At 33.7% G+C, this 19868-nt stretch overlaps 1 protein-coding gene across 5 annotated transcripts in view; it reads left to right on the forward strand.

Annotated features, from left to right (window-relative positions):
• Positions 1-19868, forward strand: part of LRRK2 (leucine rich repeat kinase 2) — a 136462-nt gene that overhangs the window by 35556 nt on the left and 81038 nt on the right. For 4 of the 5 annotated variants that reach the window (XR_014024010.1, XR_014024011.1, XR_014024012.1 and 1 more), the window contains exons 14-20: positions 59-165; positions 8861-9005; positions 9137-9273; positions 10841-10969; positions 11043-11213; positions 14462-14720; positions 18116-18304. Coding sequence is in view for 1 of the 5 variants with exons in the window: in XM_081309432.1 (XP_081165558.1) it covers positions 59-165; positions 8861-9005; positions 9137-9273; positions 10841-10969; positions 11043-11213; positions 14462-14720; positions 18116-18304 (1137 nt within the window). In the remaining 4 variants the exon portion in view is untranslated. The remainder of the gene's footprint in view (positions 1-58; positions 166-8860; positions 9006-9136; positions 9274-10840; positions 10970-11042; positions 11214-14461; positions 14721-18115; positions 18305-19868) is intronic. The other variant, XR_014024013.1, reaches the window with a different exon arrangement.

Consider the following 19868-nt stretch of genomic DNA (forward strand, 5'->3'; position numbering starts at 1 on the left):
ATTTTTAATAAGTGGTGATTTGTTCAGTGTGTGTGTATTTATTTGTTCTTGCATTTAGGCATGCCAGAAGAATCCAGTGATGAATCTCAGCATAAGCTAAATATGGTTAAAAAACAGTGTTTCAAGAATGATATTCACAAACTGGTCCTAGCAGCTTTGAACAGGGTATGTTGAATATAAGTTTTTCTGTCTTCATACTGTTAACTAGAATGCTAAATTTTGGGATCTAGAGGACTGTGTTAGTTTAAGTTTTCCACCCTCTGTTTATTATGATAGTAGCAAGTCATGTGATTAGTACGTAAGGTGACAATAAAGATGTTTGGGGCAGGCTGGGGCTATAGTTTAGTGGTAGAGTGTTTGCCCCTCACATGTGAGGCACTGGGTTCGATCCTCAGTACCACTTAAAAATAAATAAATAAATATGTTGTGTTCATCTACAACGCCCCCCCACCCAATAAAAAATAAATAAATAAATAAATAAAATAAGAGATGTGAAGGACAATGAGATGAATACTAAGCTCAGTCCAGCTAAGGTTAAGTGTACTGTCAACTATGGACTTGAAAAACTTCTTTTGATTGCTAGTAACAATTTGCTCAATCAGAAAGACAAACAAAAATTTAGATGTGCAGATAAATTTCGTCTGTGATGCTGAGGATCATGGCTGCTGTTTTTGTTCTTTTCTCTCTGGCTGTTCACTTTTCTTTTATGGTCTTATGGTAAATGGTTCAGCCTGCAAAGGTATCTGGGCAAAACATTAAAATCTTCTTTGAAACCAGACTTCATTGTTCTCTTCAGAGGAGATAACCTCTGAAGTGGTTTGGTGTGCTTTGTTTCTTCCTGTTTTTAGGTATTTACATATTTATGTTCATTTATGCTATACATAATAGTTCAAATATCAACAAATAATACTAAGTATAAAAAGGAGAGGAATTACATTCATATTGTGCAATGGAAAAAAGTACTGATGGAATTGAGGTAATTTGGAAGTTTACTATACAATAAATTGGTTCTTCATAAAGATATGAGTAACATTTAAACAATGATTAGGGTTAATGTTCTTATGAAAGGAAGATAGTACTCAGAATAATTCATAGAAATGATTCCTTGTAGTTTGCTATACTTAGATAAATGTTGTGAATTAATTAGAGTAACTTCCAGAGATATTGCCTTTAAAAATTCAATTTAAACTGAACTTTATATTGTAATTGTCTGTGATATGTGAGTTGTTTGTACTCAAAACCTTAGTGAAATTCTTAAATATAGAAAGAATATATGGTATAATGGGTTAAGTTTAATTCAGAAATTTTTATTGAAAAATAAGTATTTTCCATATTTATAGGAAGGAACTGGTTTAGGCATTGGGAAGACAAAAGTGATTTTGCATTGGGTCATTCTGTGGTGGATCTCATAATCTGGCCGAGGGAGTAACAACCACACTTAAAACCACTTGTTCTATATTAGCACTTATGAACAGTACTAGTTTTGTGAACCTATTCTATGAACATGGAGACGGAAGTGGTTTTATTCATGGTTAGTGTTGGTAGAAGCAGAGACACTAGACAAGCTTTACAGATAGCTCTGATTCCAGTTAGCCAGACATTTCTAATAGAGGGAGTCAGAGAAAGCCTGCAAGTACTATGATGTGGAGAAAGCCGCTCAGCTTTGAGCCTTACGTTCTTCTACTAAATCCCAGGAGAAGTGATTGAGGACTGCTTTTTCCCCCAATGCCAACCTCTGAGTAATAGTACTCAGTATCTCATTCAGTGATGACTTTTACTTTGGAGTGGACAGTTATGGTCATGGGGAAATAAAAGTGATGATACTTTATTTCAAAAATCTTTCCAATGTTATTCCCCTGATCCTTCACCAGGACTGAGAAAAGAGAATATAAAAGATGATAGCAAGTCACTTCTGTAGCTCTGAAATTCTGTGATTGTTTGTCTCATTCTGAGTAAAAGTTACAGAGCATCGGAAGTTTTAGATACAATTATTGCAGAAATAATGAAATGAACTATCAGTGCTAAATCTAAACCCAGAGAGCAGAATTCTAAATAAGGTAAAAATTGAGATTCAACTGTCATCTACAAAGCAGAAACTAAGAAAAGTATTTATTCAAGTGAATCAGTGATTAGATATATAAATATATCAATAAAACTCTAGTTGAAGCTAAAATCTCTTTTTGGAACATTGACCTTGCCTAAGCCTTTTTGGCTTTTTACACATGAAAACTTACAGCACCTGCTCCATAGAGATCTATTTGTCCTGTGTTATTTCTGGAGGACAAATAGACTCAACATTTTGGCCCCATCTTTGTTTTGTATGCAGTGACACTCCAGTTCTCTTTGTCATGGAACCAGTAAAGTAAAACAAATCTGTTGACGAAATGTCACCATTTGAAAGAGCTTGTATGCTTTACAAAAATCTTGAAGCAAAATATTCCCAGATTAAATATTGAAGACATTTGTTTCAGTTGTAAATAATGGTTAGTTAAAGAAAGAGTATATCTGCAAAATCAATCACACAGCAATAAGAGGAAATTACATATAAGCAAAGTTGCAAAAAGGTTTCCAAGTCTACTCTACAGAGACTATGAAATTCAACTCAGAGGTGCAGAGGAAGAGCTGGACAAACAAAAAGATGTACCTTCTTTTTGGTAAGACATTCAAAAATGAAAATTTATATTTATGAACCCTCAATAAAACAATATTAGCATTTTTTAACTAAGCAAACTAGTATAAAATTTTAATGAAACAATCAATTTGCAAGAATAATCAGGAGAATTTTGAAAATCTGGTATATTTCACATGGCTAAACTCAACAAATTATCAAATTTTTATAAAACTTTAGTGAATAAAGTGTGACACTGGCACTGGAAGGAGCAGGGCAGTGGCCCATAATGATGTTTCAAGAAATAGATAAAATTAAAGTGTGCACTTGGTAGGTGATAGTCCCCAAGTGCTGGAGAAAAAATAGTTCACTCAGTAATTTTTGTTAACAACTAACTCTACAGTGACTTGAAGAAAACAGAAGAAGCTGAGTATTTACCTTATCCTTTTCCTAAAACACATTATAAGTGAACAGAATGAACAGGTAAAGAATGAATTGGCATATGTACATATGAAAAAGTTCTCGACTATAATCCTTATTAATGTAAATTTAAATAAAAAAGTCCTCCTTGAGAAAAATCTGGTCATCTCCATCAAAATTAAGATGAATCTGTTTTCTGATAAGCAATTTCACTCTAAGAATTTATAATATAGATATACTTGAACATGTACACAAAAGATATTTTTAGAGCAGGTCATTGTAGTATTATATTATAAGAAAAATGTGGCAACAGAGCTAAATGTTTACTTGATAACCATTAGTGCTGCTTGGAGGAAGGTTAGTACTACTTTCTGGTGATTCTAGAAGAATATTTTGTAGGATAGTATTTTGGAGCATGTGACTCGTTTTGGAGCAGAAGCTATAATTAGAGGTTATGTAATGGAATTAAATGTTTGTCATTTCTGGACCAAACATTTAATAAGTGGTGAGACATCTTCTAGAACATTCTCAGGCACTGTGACCTGCAGTGTTTTGGGACAGTGTTTGCTCTGTCAGCAGAGGTTCCTGAGTGACTGTAACATGCAGAGGCAAAAGTTGAACTTATTATTTTTTCAGCCCCTGAAATTTTGTGATTTTTACTACAGTTTAATTTAATCTGTCCTGATGACACAATGGCCAGCAACAGACTAAACAAATCAGTTATACTCCTACCAAACTATATGATTCTATGTAGAGATGAAAAAGCAGTGAAGTGAGATTTCTAGTGTGCTTTTATGGAAAGAAATCTCAAATTTTCCACGAATCTGATTATATCCCAGGCTATTGTTTTTTTTTTCTTCATGTATTTTAACACACTATATGCACTTTTTAATGAAATTACAAATGTATTTCTACTTATTTATATCTTTTCCCTCCTATCCATCACCTTGTTATTACAGATTATAGTGTTTGCATTTATGGCTTCAGCTTTACAAAATTTTATATAGTTAAGTTGTGGACTCTGGAGACAGGATGTCTGGACTTGGATCTGTCTGGGTCTGTCACCTACAGACTTGACAGTTACTTATGTCTCAGATTTATTATGTATGAAACAGAGATAATAAACATTTTCACTTAGGGTTATTTTGATGATTTTATGAGGTGTTTCATGTAAAACTATCAGTACAATTCCTAGCACATAGCATGAATTAAATAAATGTAACTTAATGCTATTACGATTAGATTGAAAGGTATTTTTTTTTTTTGACATCTAACCAAAAAACTTGCTTTCCTACTGACTTTTGTGAAGTAAATTGATTCTTCACTGGAAGCTCTACAATATTTACAGTCAGCTTTATATCTGTTCTTCCTAAGATTGCTGTCTTCTTAAGCCTTCAATTATGGGGATTAAATCTTTACAAGTTGTTTCATTACAGTTTTTTTTCCATTCATGGCTTTGTTGTCAGAATTTGTTTAAAAGTTGCATTCCTTGAATATTTTAATGTGTAGAATATTTGGCTTTATGTTTGAACTCTTGAGAAAACATTTTGATTGGTTATAAAATATTGGGGCTTTATTTTATTTTGCTGTGTACTAGTATTGATTATTTAAGTGGAGAAGGCTGAAACAGGCTTCATCTTTTTCTTACTTTTAAGTGACTTGATAGTTTTGCCTGACTATTGAAAAGATTCTTTATCTCAAATTCCAGTCACTTTATTAAGGTATATCTCAATTTTAGTCTTGGAATATGATACCCTCATTCTAATGATAGCTATACATCGAATCTGGAAAGTTTTCTTGAACTGCATGTTTATACTACTATTTTATAATATAAATGTAGATAGATGGACCTCTTTATTATATATATATATATATAATATATACATTTATTATATATATTCATTATTATGGCTTTCTGTGGACATCAGTCATATGATGTTAGCCTGTTTTACCTTAATCTTTTAATGTTTTAGAGACTAACATAGGGATCACAAATCAGCAGCATTTTGTCTATTCAGTGTATACATTTTTGTTTTGTTTATTTCTATTAAGAGTAAAAGTGGGATCTATAAAGGAAAAAGGAGAACGGAGAAACAATATCAACACAAATGACCAAGGAATAGTCATTTTTTCTTTCATTAGTTATTTGCTTAGCTGGTGGTGAGGACAGAGGCCAGTGTGGACATTTTTTCCCTTTAGAACTGCTTACCTGGCTGTTTCAAGTAGCTATTTCTATTGTTTATGAATTTCTTGAAAAGTTTTTGAAGATGTGAAGCATGAGTGATAGGATGTTTCCAAGCAGTGTCTGTAGACATTCTTCTATCATTCATTCCTCCAAAAGTTCCACTTGAAAAACACTTGCTAAATAGAAACTCGTAAGTTAACTTTAATTCCTACATAAATAGCAATGCAGTAAACTGCTCTTTTCAAGATAGAGCATTAGATAGGTGAAGGAAAGTCCATTTTAGGCTGGCAAATTACATATATGTGTGTATACACACACATACATACACACACATATATAATATGTATATATACCAATCATACATAAATATGTATATCTACACAGAGATTTTTAAGAAGTTCATTAGGCTATTAGAAAACAAATATGTCTATTTTTAGTTATCAGCTAGTTTGAACATGGTCACATGTGATCATGTGACACTGAATTCTTTTTTTGCATAGACAAGTCACAGATTCCCTGTTACAAGTCATTGATCAACTCTTGAACTGAATCTGAAAAGGCTAGAGCCTAAGGGAGCTCACCATTGCAAAGAGCAATACTTAAGCAGAAGTGGGTTAGATGTAAAGATATTAAAGACACAGATGGGTGCTTTATAAACATCAGTTTGACATAATTTTAGCACAAAAAAAAGCCTGTAATGTTTTTTGAGTTTAAAAGAAGAACGATGGGGTTCAGTACAAAATGAGAATACAGGACCTCTTATTTGAAAATTGTTGAAGATTTCAAGGCAGTGACAGAAGAGTATTAAACCGAGGGTGGAAACCTTCCAAGCGTGGAGCCATTGATGACCACACAGGTGCACACCCATGAAGCTGGCCTCGCCTGTCAAGCAAGAATGATGGTACCATTAATCAAACAGAAAGTTCAGAATGACAACCTGGCTATTTTTTTGGAGAAGATGCTAAACTTTGACTTTGAACCTGTGAATTTTGAGATGCCAGTGTCAAGCCAAGAGAAGTGTGGGCTTAGAGCTTAAGAGAGTTTAGATTTGTGCCTTGAGTTATCTGCTCAAAAGTCTGTGCAATTGAATTCTTTTTATTAATATGTATAGATAATTATAGTGTATCTGCATCATGAAATTTTTGTGAGAGTTAAATGATTTAATGTATGTGAAGTGCTTTGCCAAGGGTCTGGCTCCTGGCAAGTGCTCCCTGGGTTTTGGCAGTATGAGTGTGCTTGCTGCTGTGATGGGGATGGCTGCTGCTGTGGATTTCATGTATAAGATTCCACTCCTGAATAGAAGAGCTTTTAAGAAAAGAACTTAGCATAAAGATTGGAGTTTAAAGAAGAGACTGTAAAGGAGATAGACAAATGAATGGTTTTAAAGTTTGAGGATAACCAGGGAAGAGTACTGTGTCATGGAAATCAAGGGATGAGAAAGCTACAATTAAGTTGTTAGTGGACTTTTTTTCCTTGAATGGTTTTAATTCAGGGTGGTTAGGACAAGGCTGATTATATGGAATTAAGGAGCAGGAGAAATGTGAAGGTAGTCGGTATAGACTTTTCTATTAATAAGTTCAGAAATGAAGAAAAAGTGGTAGCCTGATGAAAGGGAAGATTAATTAAGGGAAACTGCCCCTCTCATAACTTTTAAGTCTGTCGTTTAGAGGAGAGTGCTTTGTCCAAGGCTTGACCTGTGGTCATTACTCAATGTCTATTGCATGGATAGAGTTTTCTCATTTTATCCTCGTAATAGCACTGTGTTATTGGGATTGTTTTAGAGATTAGCACACTGAGACATACACAAAACCATGTTTCCAACTTCACATTTATGACTTTGAATTTCCTTATATTTCTTAAGTAATCCCTTACCACTTCTGAATAAAGGTTATTTCATTTTTTAAAAATTTAATTTTTTTAAACTTTTCTGAGATACTAGGATTGAACCCAGGGGTGTCTTATCACTAACCTATATCCCCAAGTCCTTTTCTTTATTTTTTTTGTTTGGAAGTGGGGTCCCACTAAGTTGCCCAATGTGTTCTGGAACTTGCAATTCTTTTGCCTCAGCCTCCTGAGTAGCTGGGATGATAGGCATATGTCACTGTATCTAGTTTGCTCTCTCTTTTTCTCTTTCTCTCTCTCTCTCTTTCCTGATGGTCCACAGATTCATAGAATTTAAACCCAAATCTATCTCCAAAGCTGATGTACTTTTACTACTCAGCGAAAGATAGTAGGATGGTAATAGTAACAGGAACAAATTGCTAAGAGGCAGGGGTAAGAGTGTCCTATTAAAATGGTACAGGAGATGAGATCTAATCTGAGCAGTTAGGGGTGGAGAACAAGGACTCAGGATGAGAGATTGATGCTTCTTCCCATCCCTTGTTTAAAAAAAAAAAAAAAGGATGTTGAATAAAGACACTTGAGGGGCATTGAAGGACCAGACCAGGTAGAAATCTGCTCCTTGAGAGTACTGAGTGAGAAAAGTAAGAGGACAGAAGATTTTGGTTAGAGAGGCTACACAGAACTGGAGGTCTGACTTGAAGCTATTTCAACTCTCCCCTGGACCTGTGGTGGAGGAAATCTGATCTTAGAGATAGAGATGCCATGACACTGGTATACACACAACATTATCTACTTGAAAGCTAAAATCTGAGAAGGATAACCTTGTAAGTTTTGAAAGAAGAACTATAAGGTGGGCATTGACATTATGGTAGAAGCTTGGAGAGCAGTGTTTCTGTGGGGGAAAAGTAGAGATGACCAGTGCAAGGCTTAGATATATGTCACAGACATCAAAAGAAGGGAGACATGACTGGTTGTCAACCGATGTGTTAGCTGTTTCTTCTCAATGAGGATAGCCCAGAAAAAAAGTGGCACTATTAGACCAGGCATAAATGATGTCAGATCACCTGGAGCAAATCCAGATTACAGAGGCTGGAAGATGTTATGATTGAGATCCATGGGCTGTTAAGGGAGACACATTTGTACCCGACACTAGCTATGTGACTTGAGTGCCTGTTCCCAAAGCTTTAAAGTTTGATGAGCCTATTGCATGAGGCACTTGAAGAGAATAAATGGAAATAAAGTGTGTAAAGCTCTTGGAGTGGAGTAAATGCTCAGTTAGTGTTTTCTATGGTGAGATAGCAGCAGTGCATTTTACAGGGTAAGTGCATAAGCTTTGGGATCAAACATCCTCCGTTTGCTTTAGTTTTTTGCAATTTGCAGTCTGTGTGACTAAACCTCTAGCCCTCAGTTTGCTGTCTCATAGTAGGAATAATCGCGCAACATTGATTTTTATATAGGGTGAAAGATTGGAGTCAAGTTTCAATCTTCTGGATATAGACCAAATTTTCCCAGCACCATTTATTGGCAAGACCATCCTTTCTCCAAAATATATTTAGTAATGATATCATATGAATTTTGTGAGATTACTATGAAAAGAATGCACAAACCATGTCACTAAGCACTTGATCGATGTTACAATGCCAGCTCTTAATGCAAAAAATAATGAATAATATAGAGGGCAGAATTAAAGATACTGATTTGTATTTGGATGACTTAACTTACATTTTATTAATCTTTAACTGTTTTTAACGGAGATAAGTACTGAGATCTCATTTTTAACATTCTTAAACACCTTTTGATTTCAGTTCATTGGAAATCCTGGAATTCAGAAATGTGGCTTAAAAGTAATTTCTTCTTTAGTACATTTCCCTGATGCATTGGGGATATTATCCTTGGAAGGTGCTATTGATTCAGTACTCCACACGCTGCAGATGTATCCAGATGACCAAGGTCGGTACATTTGAACACAGGATTTTGAATTGAATTTTATAGGCCATTAGCTCTTGGTTGGATATCTGTAGTTTTTTCTTCAGTTTTGAGTTTAAAACAACTAATTTTGTTGTGTTTTTCTCTTATTCTAGAAATTCAGTGTCTGGGTTTAAGTCTTATAGGATGCTTGATTACAAAGAAGAATTTAAGTGGAACTGGGCATCTGCTGGCAAAAATTCTGGTTTCCAGTTTACAACGATTTAAGGATGTTGCTGAAGTACAGATTAAAGTATGTGCATTATCTGGAAGGAAATTTGGGAACTTGTGAAGATTTTACTTTCAGTGCATTTTATGCAATTCCCACTTGCATTAATGGGGTATTCTAGTTAATTAAAAACCATTTATCATTTTGTAGTATTTTAATTATGGAAGGTGAAGAGAATTGGATTGACTCTCTAAAGATCTAGTGTTTCATTATTAAATCTCTGAAATTACTGTTTGTGTGCCATTTGTCTTTCCCATGAAAATGTGCTAAAGAAATTACAGTTAGCTGATTTTTTTTTCTGTTTAGATTTTAGATAAGCACAAGTTATCATTGTTACAGTTTGTCACTCTCTGTGTTGTGTGGTGGACTTCTCATTTCTAGTAATTTTACTTCTTGATTTTTTTCCCCTGAACAAAATAATATTTTAAAATATTTCTAATTAAGCAAAATTTAAAGCATGATATATAATAACTGTCTTTGTAAAGAATTCAAGATGCTCTATGATTAGTTCAGGAGAGGTTAAGAAATAAATCACTACCTGGATATGATGGTGTGTATCTGTAGTCCCGTTTACTCAAGAGGCTAAGACAGGAGGATCTAGGAGTTCAGAGCCAGCCTGGACAACAAGACCCCTCCTATGTGGGGAGTTTTAAAAGTAAAGAAATAAATTGTTTAAGTTATTTTTTAATCTTAGTAAAACAAATGGTTTCTTTAAGAGTTTCTGCCTTGGTTGTAGTATTGTAGTAAGTTTGTGTGTGTGTGTGAGTGTGTGTGTGTGTATTTTTTTTGGGCAGGGGAGGTTGTGAGTGTAGTTCCATGGTAGAATGCTTTCCTAGCATGTGCAAGACCTGAGTTCAAGGTCTAGCACCAATAAATAAATAAATAGATGATAGATAGATAGATAGATAGATAGATAGATAGATAGATAAATAAATAAGCAAGCAAGCAAAGGGAAGGCCAATGGTATAGGTCAGTGGTAGAGCACTTGACTAGCATGTCCAAAGTCCTGGGTTCACTCCTGTTAACAAAATAAAACAGTAAAATAAAATATACACTTCAGGATGCCTTCTCAAATACACTTAACATTAATGTAATCTAGCAGTGAACATTTATCTCTAGGATTAAAAAAAAATAAGGAACAGCACAAATTGGGAAAATTCTCGGCTCTTTAGAGAAGCTAATCTCCAATCCTCTAGTAAAAACAAAAATTACTGTATTTTCCTATTTGGAGCTATAACCCTGTTGAATCATCTGTTCAGATCTTGGTTCATGTCTGGATTTTGATCTGGAAGGTATCATTTCAGACAGGGATTTTTAACAGCCAAAGTGTATGGAGAATAAGCCTTTTTTCTTGCTTTGCTTGAGGATGGTTGGTTGGCTACCATTTATTCTCTGTGTTCCTGCTGTATTTCTCAGCAACAAGAGAGCAAGGAGTACAGGATTGTTTTTTAACATGGAATAGGACCCAGCAAATGTACCCACTCAGTTAAGCAAACATATTAGATATTAAGTATCATATACAAGCTCTCTGTTTTATTTATTCATTTTTTCCCATAATTGCTTATGTTATTATTTTTGGTCATACCTTCAGGGATTTCAGACGATCTTGGCGATATTTGAATTGTCAGTATCCTTTCCCAAGCTGCTGGTGCATCATTCATTTGATTCAGTAATATTCCATCAGATGTCTTCCAATATCATGGAACAAAAGGATCCACAGGTATCACGTTTTCCACCTGTAACCTAGTGTTACATACGGAGCTGGCTCTAATCCTCATTTTCATTCTTTTTAGTTTCTAAACCTCTGTTGTAAATGCTTTGCAAAATTAGCTATGGATGATGAGTTAAAAAGTGTGATGCTGGAGAGAGCATGTGATCAGAATAATAGTATCATGGTTGAATGCCTGCTGCTGCTGGGAGCTGATGCTAATCAAGCAAAGGAAGCAACTTCCTTAATTTGTCAGGTAAATATTCAAGGCCTCACTTTTGTCTTTTCTGTATTATTTGGCCCTGTCATTGGATAGCTCTCTCTCTCTGTCTCTTTTTTAACCTCCTGTTCTTTTTTCCTTTGTCTTACAATAAACTGATTTATTGAGATATAGTTCACGTATCATACAGTTCTATTTAAAGTATACAGTCTGAGTTGGAGAGGTGGAACATATCTGTAGTCCACTACATGGGAGACTAAGGCAGAAGGATATCTGACCCAGTAGTTTGAGGCTATGCTGATCAACATAGTAAGACTCTCTCTCTTTTTCTCTGTCTCTCTGTCTCTCTGTCTCTCTGTCTCTCTCTCTCTCTCTCTCTCTCTCTCTCTCTCTCTTTTACACACACACACACACACACACTCACACACACAAAGTGCACAATCCAGTGGTTTTTAATCTGATCACAGAGTTGTGTAACCATTCTGACAATCAATTTTAGAGCAGTTTTATTACCCAAAAATGAACTTCACAACCATTAGTAGTAATTTCTCATTTCTCTGCCTCTACACCTATCCGCTACTTCCTATCCCTAGTCCAAGGCAATTGCTTAACTAACTTCTGTATATATTTGCCTATTATGGACTTTTAAGATAATATTTGTTCTACATAATTGTAATTATATATACTTGACCAACAACTCCTCCATCTCTATTAACCACTCAGAGCTCTGGTAACTACCATTGTGCACTCAACTACTAAGAGATCAACCTTTTAAGGTTCTGCATATGAGTGAGAACATGTTTTGTCTTTTTGTGCCTGGCTTCTTTCACTTAACTTTCTTTTTAAATTTTATTTAACTTAACATAATATTCTTCAGGCTCATTCATGTTGTCTCAAATGACAGGGTTTCAGTGTTTTTTTATGGCTGAATACTATTCTATTGTATACATATTATATACATTTTTTTTATCCTTTCATAAGTACCTAGACTCATTCACATCTTGGCTGTGTTGAATAGTGATACAATAAATGTGGTAATGGAAATGTCTTTTCCATTGTGCCCATATACTGTATTTTCTTCATCCATTCATCTGTTGATAGGCACCCAAATTGTTTCCATATCTGTAAATACTGGTGCAATAAACAGAAATGCAAATGTCTTTTCAACATACTGATTTCAACATACTGATTTGATGTATATCCAATATTGGGATTACTGGATCCCATAGGAGTTCCATTTTCAGTTTTCTGAGAAGCCTATACACTGTTTTCTATAATGTCCTATTAGTGTTGTCCAGTCAGTTCTTCATTTTTCCTGTCTATCTACCTTAGCCTATGGATGAACAACTTCAAATGTGTCCCTTACTATTCATCTCCATACAACTTGTTCTCTAGACATTTTTCACACAACATACAATTCTCTTTTTACAATCAATTTTCAACCATTACCTCTTTGTTTTCCCTTTCTCTGCCTAGAGTGTTTTCCTCTGAGAACTTCACCATGTGTCCATGCAGCCTGTGCACTGCATACCCCTGGAAGTGTCATTCACATACATCCCTTGCTGTCGGTCACCCTTGAAGTGTGTAATGCTGTGTTTTTTCATTCCTTCTCCCTGTCCCTTACTAAACCATGCAAACACATATCTGATTGTTCTCTTCCTTCAAGTTCTAATCCAAATTTTCTTTATTAAATAAAGCCTTCCTCTCATCACCAAATCCTCAAGCACAATTAATGTTTACTTCTTTTGTAAGTCTGTCATAATCTACGTACACCTCCTGTACATTTTGTGGGTTATATGGAATAGAAGCATATTGTTCATCTTTGTTTCATTCTTTACATATGTATGTACTCAACAAAGGTTTATAAATATGCATTACTAGTATATCAGATTTTTCTTAGCTGTATAAATTTTAGAGTTCATAATAACATTCCAAAAAAATAGCATTTAGATAGCACTAGATCTATATCTAGAAATTTAATAATATTTCTAACAAAGCAATTATGTTGTGATTTAATACACATTATTAAATAATCAGCAGGATACTATGTTTTCTGGTAACTTATTTTATAAGGCTTACTTTATTTAATTTTACACTTGCCTATGGATTCAAATCAATTTGTCAACTGTAAGATTAAGTTCATGCTAATTAGTAATCATCACAAAAAGAAACAGAACTTGTAACTCATTTTCATGCGCCATTATGTTTATGCATTAAAACTAAATAAATAATCAGATTATTTAAACAGTCCAATTTCTTTTAAGCAAGCAACATTGAAAATAGTTGTTTCTCTGTTATTACATTAATTAAATTATTCCCTTCAATAATTCAATATGCTTTTATTGAGCATCTTTTGTACACAGATCATTGCACTGATGTTACTTAGAGATACCAAAGAACTGAAAAAAACCCAGAAGTTGCCTTTCTAATTTCTCATTAGGGAAACAACATAATGAAAAATTACCCAAGTGAGATTTTACTACATTCCCTAAAAGAAATTCTCTCTACTCTTCTCTCAATTTATCCAAAATTTTCTATACAAAAATAACTATTTTATTCCTCTTCTCATATTCTTTCAGACTTTGTGCACTTGTTTATATTTTCCCTTTTAAAAGCAAAATCAGGTCTGTAAGACTGGGTTATAGCTCAGCAGTAGAGTGCTTGCCTGGCGTTTGTGAGGCCCTGAATGTGATGATTCTCAGAACTAGTGGGGAGATCTTTACCTCCATGGATTACAACATGTTGCATTTAAAATGTATTAAAGAATTTATCTTAATTGTCAATTTATTTGTATCTAGCAAATATCAATTATTGATTATGTATAATAGACAAATTTATTGAGTTTACCTTATTTTGTGCTGGTGCAGAATAAGGAACCAAGAGTAGTTTTCATTTACCAAGAGTTTGCATGATTAAGGACTATTCAGAGCAAAGATGGAATTAATCATATTAGGCTTTCTGAGGATTTGGTAATTTCATGTACTGGTACAGAAGAACATGGGGGATTAATAATGGGCATGAAAATGCATGAATGGAGACCTGGAACCGTACTAACCAAATCGTGGTGGGGAGAGCAAGTAGAATGATATCTCCTTCACTGTCCCTAACCCCAATGTGGCATTTTATTTGACTGATGTTACTCTGATACTTGGGGCATTAATCTTATTTCCCCATCTATTTCAGGAATAAGTTTTTCCTATTTTATTTTGTTTTGATTTAAGACTAATCTCCCCAAATGGAAGAAGTACAGGTTTTTCCTACTTACTATTTTTTTCCTTTAATAGGTATGTGAGAAAGAGAGCAGTCCCAAATTGGTGGAACTGTTACTGAACAGTGGAGCCCGAGAACAAGATGTGCGGAAAGCACTGACAATAAGTATTGGGAAAGGTGACAGCCAGATCATCAGCTTGCTCCTCAGGAGGCTCGCTCTGGATCTGGCCAACAACAGCATTTGCCTTGGAGGTTTCTGTATAGGGAAAATTGAGCCTTCTTGGCTTGGTCCTTTATTTCCAGATAAGACATCTAATTTAAGGAAGGAAACAAGTAAGTATTCAGATTATTTTGTATAATTCTTATTTTTAGTAGTTTTTTTTTCCCACTCGGTACTGAGGATTCAACTTCGAGCCTCACACATGCTCGGCAAAGTGCTCCACCACTGAATTATATGTCCCTTGCACCTATATTTACGTTATTATGTTATTAATGAGACACTAAATATGTATTTTATTTTATTTTTTGTTGGTTCTTTTTAGTTATACATGACAGTGAAATCCATTTTGATATAATTATACAATAGGATTATACAAAGTTCTAATCCAAATTCTTTCCTAAATAGATTTGATGCAGTTCTACAATAGGATTAGGATATATCCTATTCTAATTAGGACCCCATTCTTGCAGATATACATGATGGTGAGATCACTGTGGTGTATTCATATATGTATATAGAAAAGTTATGTCAGATTAATTCCACTGTCTTTCCTGTTTTTATCACCCTCCTTTCCCTTCATTCCCCTTCATCTAATCTAGTGAATTGTATTAAAATAAGGAAAAACAGTGAGAGTTTTCTAAGGGGTTGCTTTTTTTTTTTAAAAAAAAATTGTCTCTCTCTTTTTTAAAATAAAAGTAATATATACACAATTAAAAATATGAAAATACAGAAAAATTGTAAGGAAGAAAATAAAATGGAGACATTTCCCTGTACTTTTTATATACTTATATATACATATGCATTTAAATGTATATGCAAGAAACATGCATGTATACTTTGTATTTTTCAAGTTAATATATGCTTTATATTTCAGGTGAATGTATTTTTATTTACCTTTTCAAGTTGAAATCTATTATATGTATATGTGTGTGTGTGTGTATATATATATATGTATATATATATATATATATATATATATATATATATATATATATATAGTGTATTTTTGACCACTTTTCTTCCACTCATCATGCTTCCACCTGTTCAGCTCTCTCATTTATTCACACTAAGCATATTTTTTACTGCTTTTGCTCCTAGCATCCCCTCTGTTAACTTCCTCCCATGCCCACCTCCTCCCTATGGCTGTCAAACTCCATGTCTCCACCTTAGGGACTAACTTGCTAATAACACACATGTACTTTATGTTTTTATTTGCATATTCAATGCAAATGCACTTATTTGACTGCCAATACCACAATCCTGCCTAATCTGGTTCTTGACTTTTTCCCTCACTTTCATGGCATGGCTAAGGGCTGAGAGGAAAGTAGCCATCCATGCATACTAGTACCTATACATACCAAGGTCTCTAATCCTTCCAGTGAGCCTGGAAGTTCCAGTTGGGTTGTATTCATATATGTATATAGGAAAATTATTGTTTTCTTACATGTTTCATATACTCCATCAAGGTTTTTTCCAATGTTATTCTTTCTACTTCCCTCCCTTAACTACTTTCTTCATTTTTCCTGCCTCAATAACTTTGTTACTTTTTTACCAAGATATTCCAACCCTGTGAAGTCTTGGGGAAGCTCTTCCTGCATGTTCCCATGGCACCCTAATTCTCACCTATACCAGTACTTATCACATTGTATAATCATAGTTTTTCTTTTTTTACAATCTATATTATAAACATCACAGAATGAATGTCAAATTTGTTTGCTATTGTAACCTTAGCATGTACTTTGCACATAATAAATATTCATTTAATATTTATAATATTGGCAAAAGTAAAGAGTTGTTAATACATGGTATTGTAAACCATCAGTGGAAACAAGCATTTACACACTCTTGGCCAAGAACTTTAATTGTCCTCTTTTGAGGATAGTTGGCAATATACATTGCTATTTTTAGTGTTCACACACATTGTAAATTTTTTTAAATGATACATAAAATTACACATATATGTGGTGATACATGTTTTCTTGACCCAGGAATATACCATTAGGAATCCATAACAGAGATTCTCAGTGTGTACAAGTGAGCCCGTAAAAGGATGAACATTAAAACATTGTTTATAATAGCAGAGCAAAATCTGTTAGGTGAAAAAATCCTAAGCAGAACCAGAAGGAACTGTTCAAATAATTAAAGTAATTCATGATAGATTCATGAAGTAGAATGTTTTGCAATCATTGGGAAAAATATGTGGCAAACCTAAATGTCTGACAGGAAATGCATTATTAGGTGAGAAAAAAGGGGCACAGAACAGCATTTTTAACATACTAATATTGCTGAAAACTCAATTGAGGTATGAGAGTCACCAATATGTAAATATGGGGACACTGTGTCAAGAAGAAAAATTTATGAATGCATCCCTAGCTGCTTCTGGGGACTTTTTAAATTAATGAAATATAATGAGGTACCATATTTCATCACTTGGGTCTCATGAACAACTTGCTTATATTCTGTAGTCCTGGATGGAGAGTTACCCTTCACTGTATTCTGTTTGTTCTTATGAAATTCTTACCATTGACAGTTCTTATGTAATTAGAAAAATATAAACATGTCATTTGATTGATTGGAGGGCATAGGCACAATTTCATTGGCAGCTGGTCTAAATAAGGAACATTTGGATTCATAGTTTTAAAGCATTTTCAGATACTACTTGATTGAGTCACATGTCATACATATAATGTGAGCTATGAGAGAATAATATTTGAAGAAATCTTCTAGGCTATGTGTAGAGCAATGAGGGCTTTGCAAACTTAATTTTTCATAATAGAGCATAATAGAAAATGTAATGAAATTTCAAGAAGAATGTTAACTTTGAAATTCCATCAAATTTTCTGATAGAATGAATCACTCAGCAAAATTTATATGAAAAGCTCTATCATTGATCCAGTATCTTCTATATTCTAGACTTTGTGCTAAATATTTACATGCATCATTTCAGTTAATCTTTTCTATAACCCTGTCCTGAATATGTTGTCATCTTCGCTTTTCAGGTGAGGAGATGGGTACTCAGAGAGCTTATATAACTTGCAAATGGCATTCCTAAGATTTGAACACAGGTTTATGTGGCTTCAAAGCCCAGGCCCTTACCTGGATCAAGTTAGTTTCATACAGATTCAGTTTTGTTATATATACCAAAGCTTTGGGTAAATGATTTTTTAAAAAAATTAGTTTGCCATCTGGTAATCATTCAATTTTACTATGCATTTTAAAGTGACTTTGGAAGGAAGAATAGGAGATTCTCCATCCAAGATCAGCCTCAGCCTGAGGAACTTAGCAGGGCCCTAAGCAACTTAGTAATACCTTGTCTCAAAATAAAAAAATTAAAAAGCACTGGGGATGTATCTCAGTGGTAAAGTGCCTCTAGGTTTGATCCCAATCCCCCCATTCCCCCCAAAGAATGAAAATGTAAGCAACTTTGGTAAGATATGTTTGTTTGGTAAGATGTATATACATGTTTATTGTTGATTTCTAAGGTACTGGTATATTTCTTTATTTTTAGATATAGGATCTATACTAGCAAGAATGGTGCTCAGATATCAGACGAAAAGTGCTGTGGAAGAAGGAGCAGCTTCAGGCAGTGTTGGAAATTTTTCTGAAGATGTACTTGATAAATTCGATGAATGGACTTTTATTCCGGATTCTTCTATGGACAGTGTATTTGGTCAAAGTGATGATCTGGACAGTGAAGGTATTTCTGACTGAGAGAGACTTAAACCTGATCAAACTTATCTGGAAAAACTGGAATAAAAATGTGTTCATTAGCAAGAACAGTTTCACCTCCTAATTTAAGTTAAAGCAATGGCTCAGGAAGTTGTGTCTCTTTTTGCACTTCCATCAGCCAATGGCAACTCACATTGACTTAGGCTGGAACTACATTCTATGTTCTCTTTTTAAAGGAGTGCTTTTTAATTTTTTATTTTGAGATAAGGTCTTAATGAGATCTTTTTGTAGTTCCTTAACTTTGTTAAAGGTAGTGATATCAACCTTCCGTGGATATACATAGGAATTCAAAAGTTATGTTAAGTGTTTATATCATGCTTGGAAAATAGGAAGCACTGAGTAAAAAAAAATACTTTTAACTTTTATAATAATTAAAAACAATATTAATATTTTAATAGTTTACTTGTCATAACTTTTAAAAAGATGACATAGCAAATATGTAGTGATAGTAATTATGGTTGACATTTAATAAAATACAATTTAGCAAAAATGGGGCAAGTTTTTTTTTTTTTTAAGTTAACATTGTATGACTGAAAACTTTGGGTGATAAAATAAAGTTATTTGGGGGAAACAAAAAACAAAATTTTTTCCAAAATATCATGTATCAAGTCCAAGTATTTTTTTGGTAAATCAGTTTTCCTGGAATATTATTTATATAAATTAAAATGCATTCTTATAAGTGTATATTTCATGGGCTTTGGAAACTTATACATCCATGTAATCATTACTATTATCAAATTATGCAGCATTTCTGCCATCCAAAATAAATCCTTCCTATGTTATCATGGAAAATACCCTTCTACCTTGACTCTTGGCAAGCACTTCTCTCCTTTCTGTTATTGTAGGTTACATTAATGTTTTTTTCTAGTTTCATATAAAAGAATCATACAGCATGTACTCTTCTGTGTCTGACTGTTTTCCAGAGTTCATATCATGTTATACCCTCACCGCCAATACATGAAAATTCTAGTTGTTCTACTGTCTGGTTAATGCTTAATATTGTCGGCTAATTTAATTTTAGCCATTCTAGAGGAGGTAACTCATTTGGTTTCATTTTCATTGCCTCAAAGATCAATGATATTCAGGATATTTTCATGTTCTTATTGGCTACTCATATATTTTTTTTTGTAAAAAATCCCTAAATTTTTTTCTTTTACTTGGGTTGTTGTCTTACTATATTATAAGAGTTATTTTGTATTCTGGGTAGAAGTCACAGCAGGTGTATGTATTGCAAATATTTTCTCCATGTCATATCTTTTCTCTTATTTTATTAATGGTATTTTTCAAAGAGAAGAGATTTTAATTTTGCAAGGTATGTTTCAAGTTTTTTTAATGGTTTGAATTTTTTCTCTCTCTTTTAAGACATATTTTCCTAGCCTGAATTTTTGAAAAAAAATTTCTCTATTTCTTTTTAGAAGTGATAGCATCCTAGTTCTTTAAATGTGTAGGTCTACAAACCATTATAAATTGATTTTTATTTGTGATTAACACATAACAATGACATTAGTTATCAAGAGAATGTCAATTGAAGG

The sequence above is a fragment of the Spermophilus citellus genome (assembly GCF_964194105.1).
Source record: "Spermophilus citellus genome assembly, chromosome: 10".
Lineage (NCBI taxonomy): Eukaryota > Metazoa > Chordata > Mammalia > Rodentia > Sciuridae > Spermophilus > Spermophilus citellus.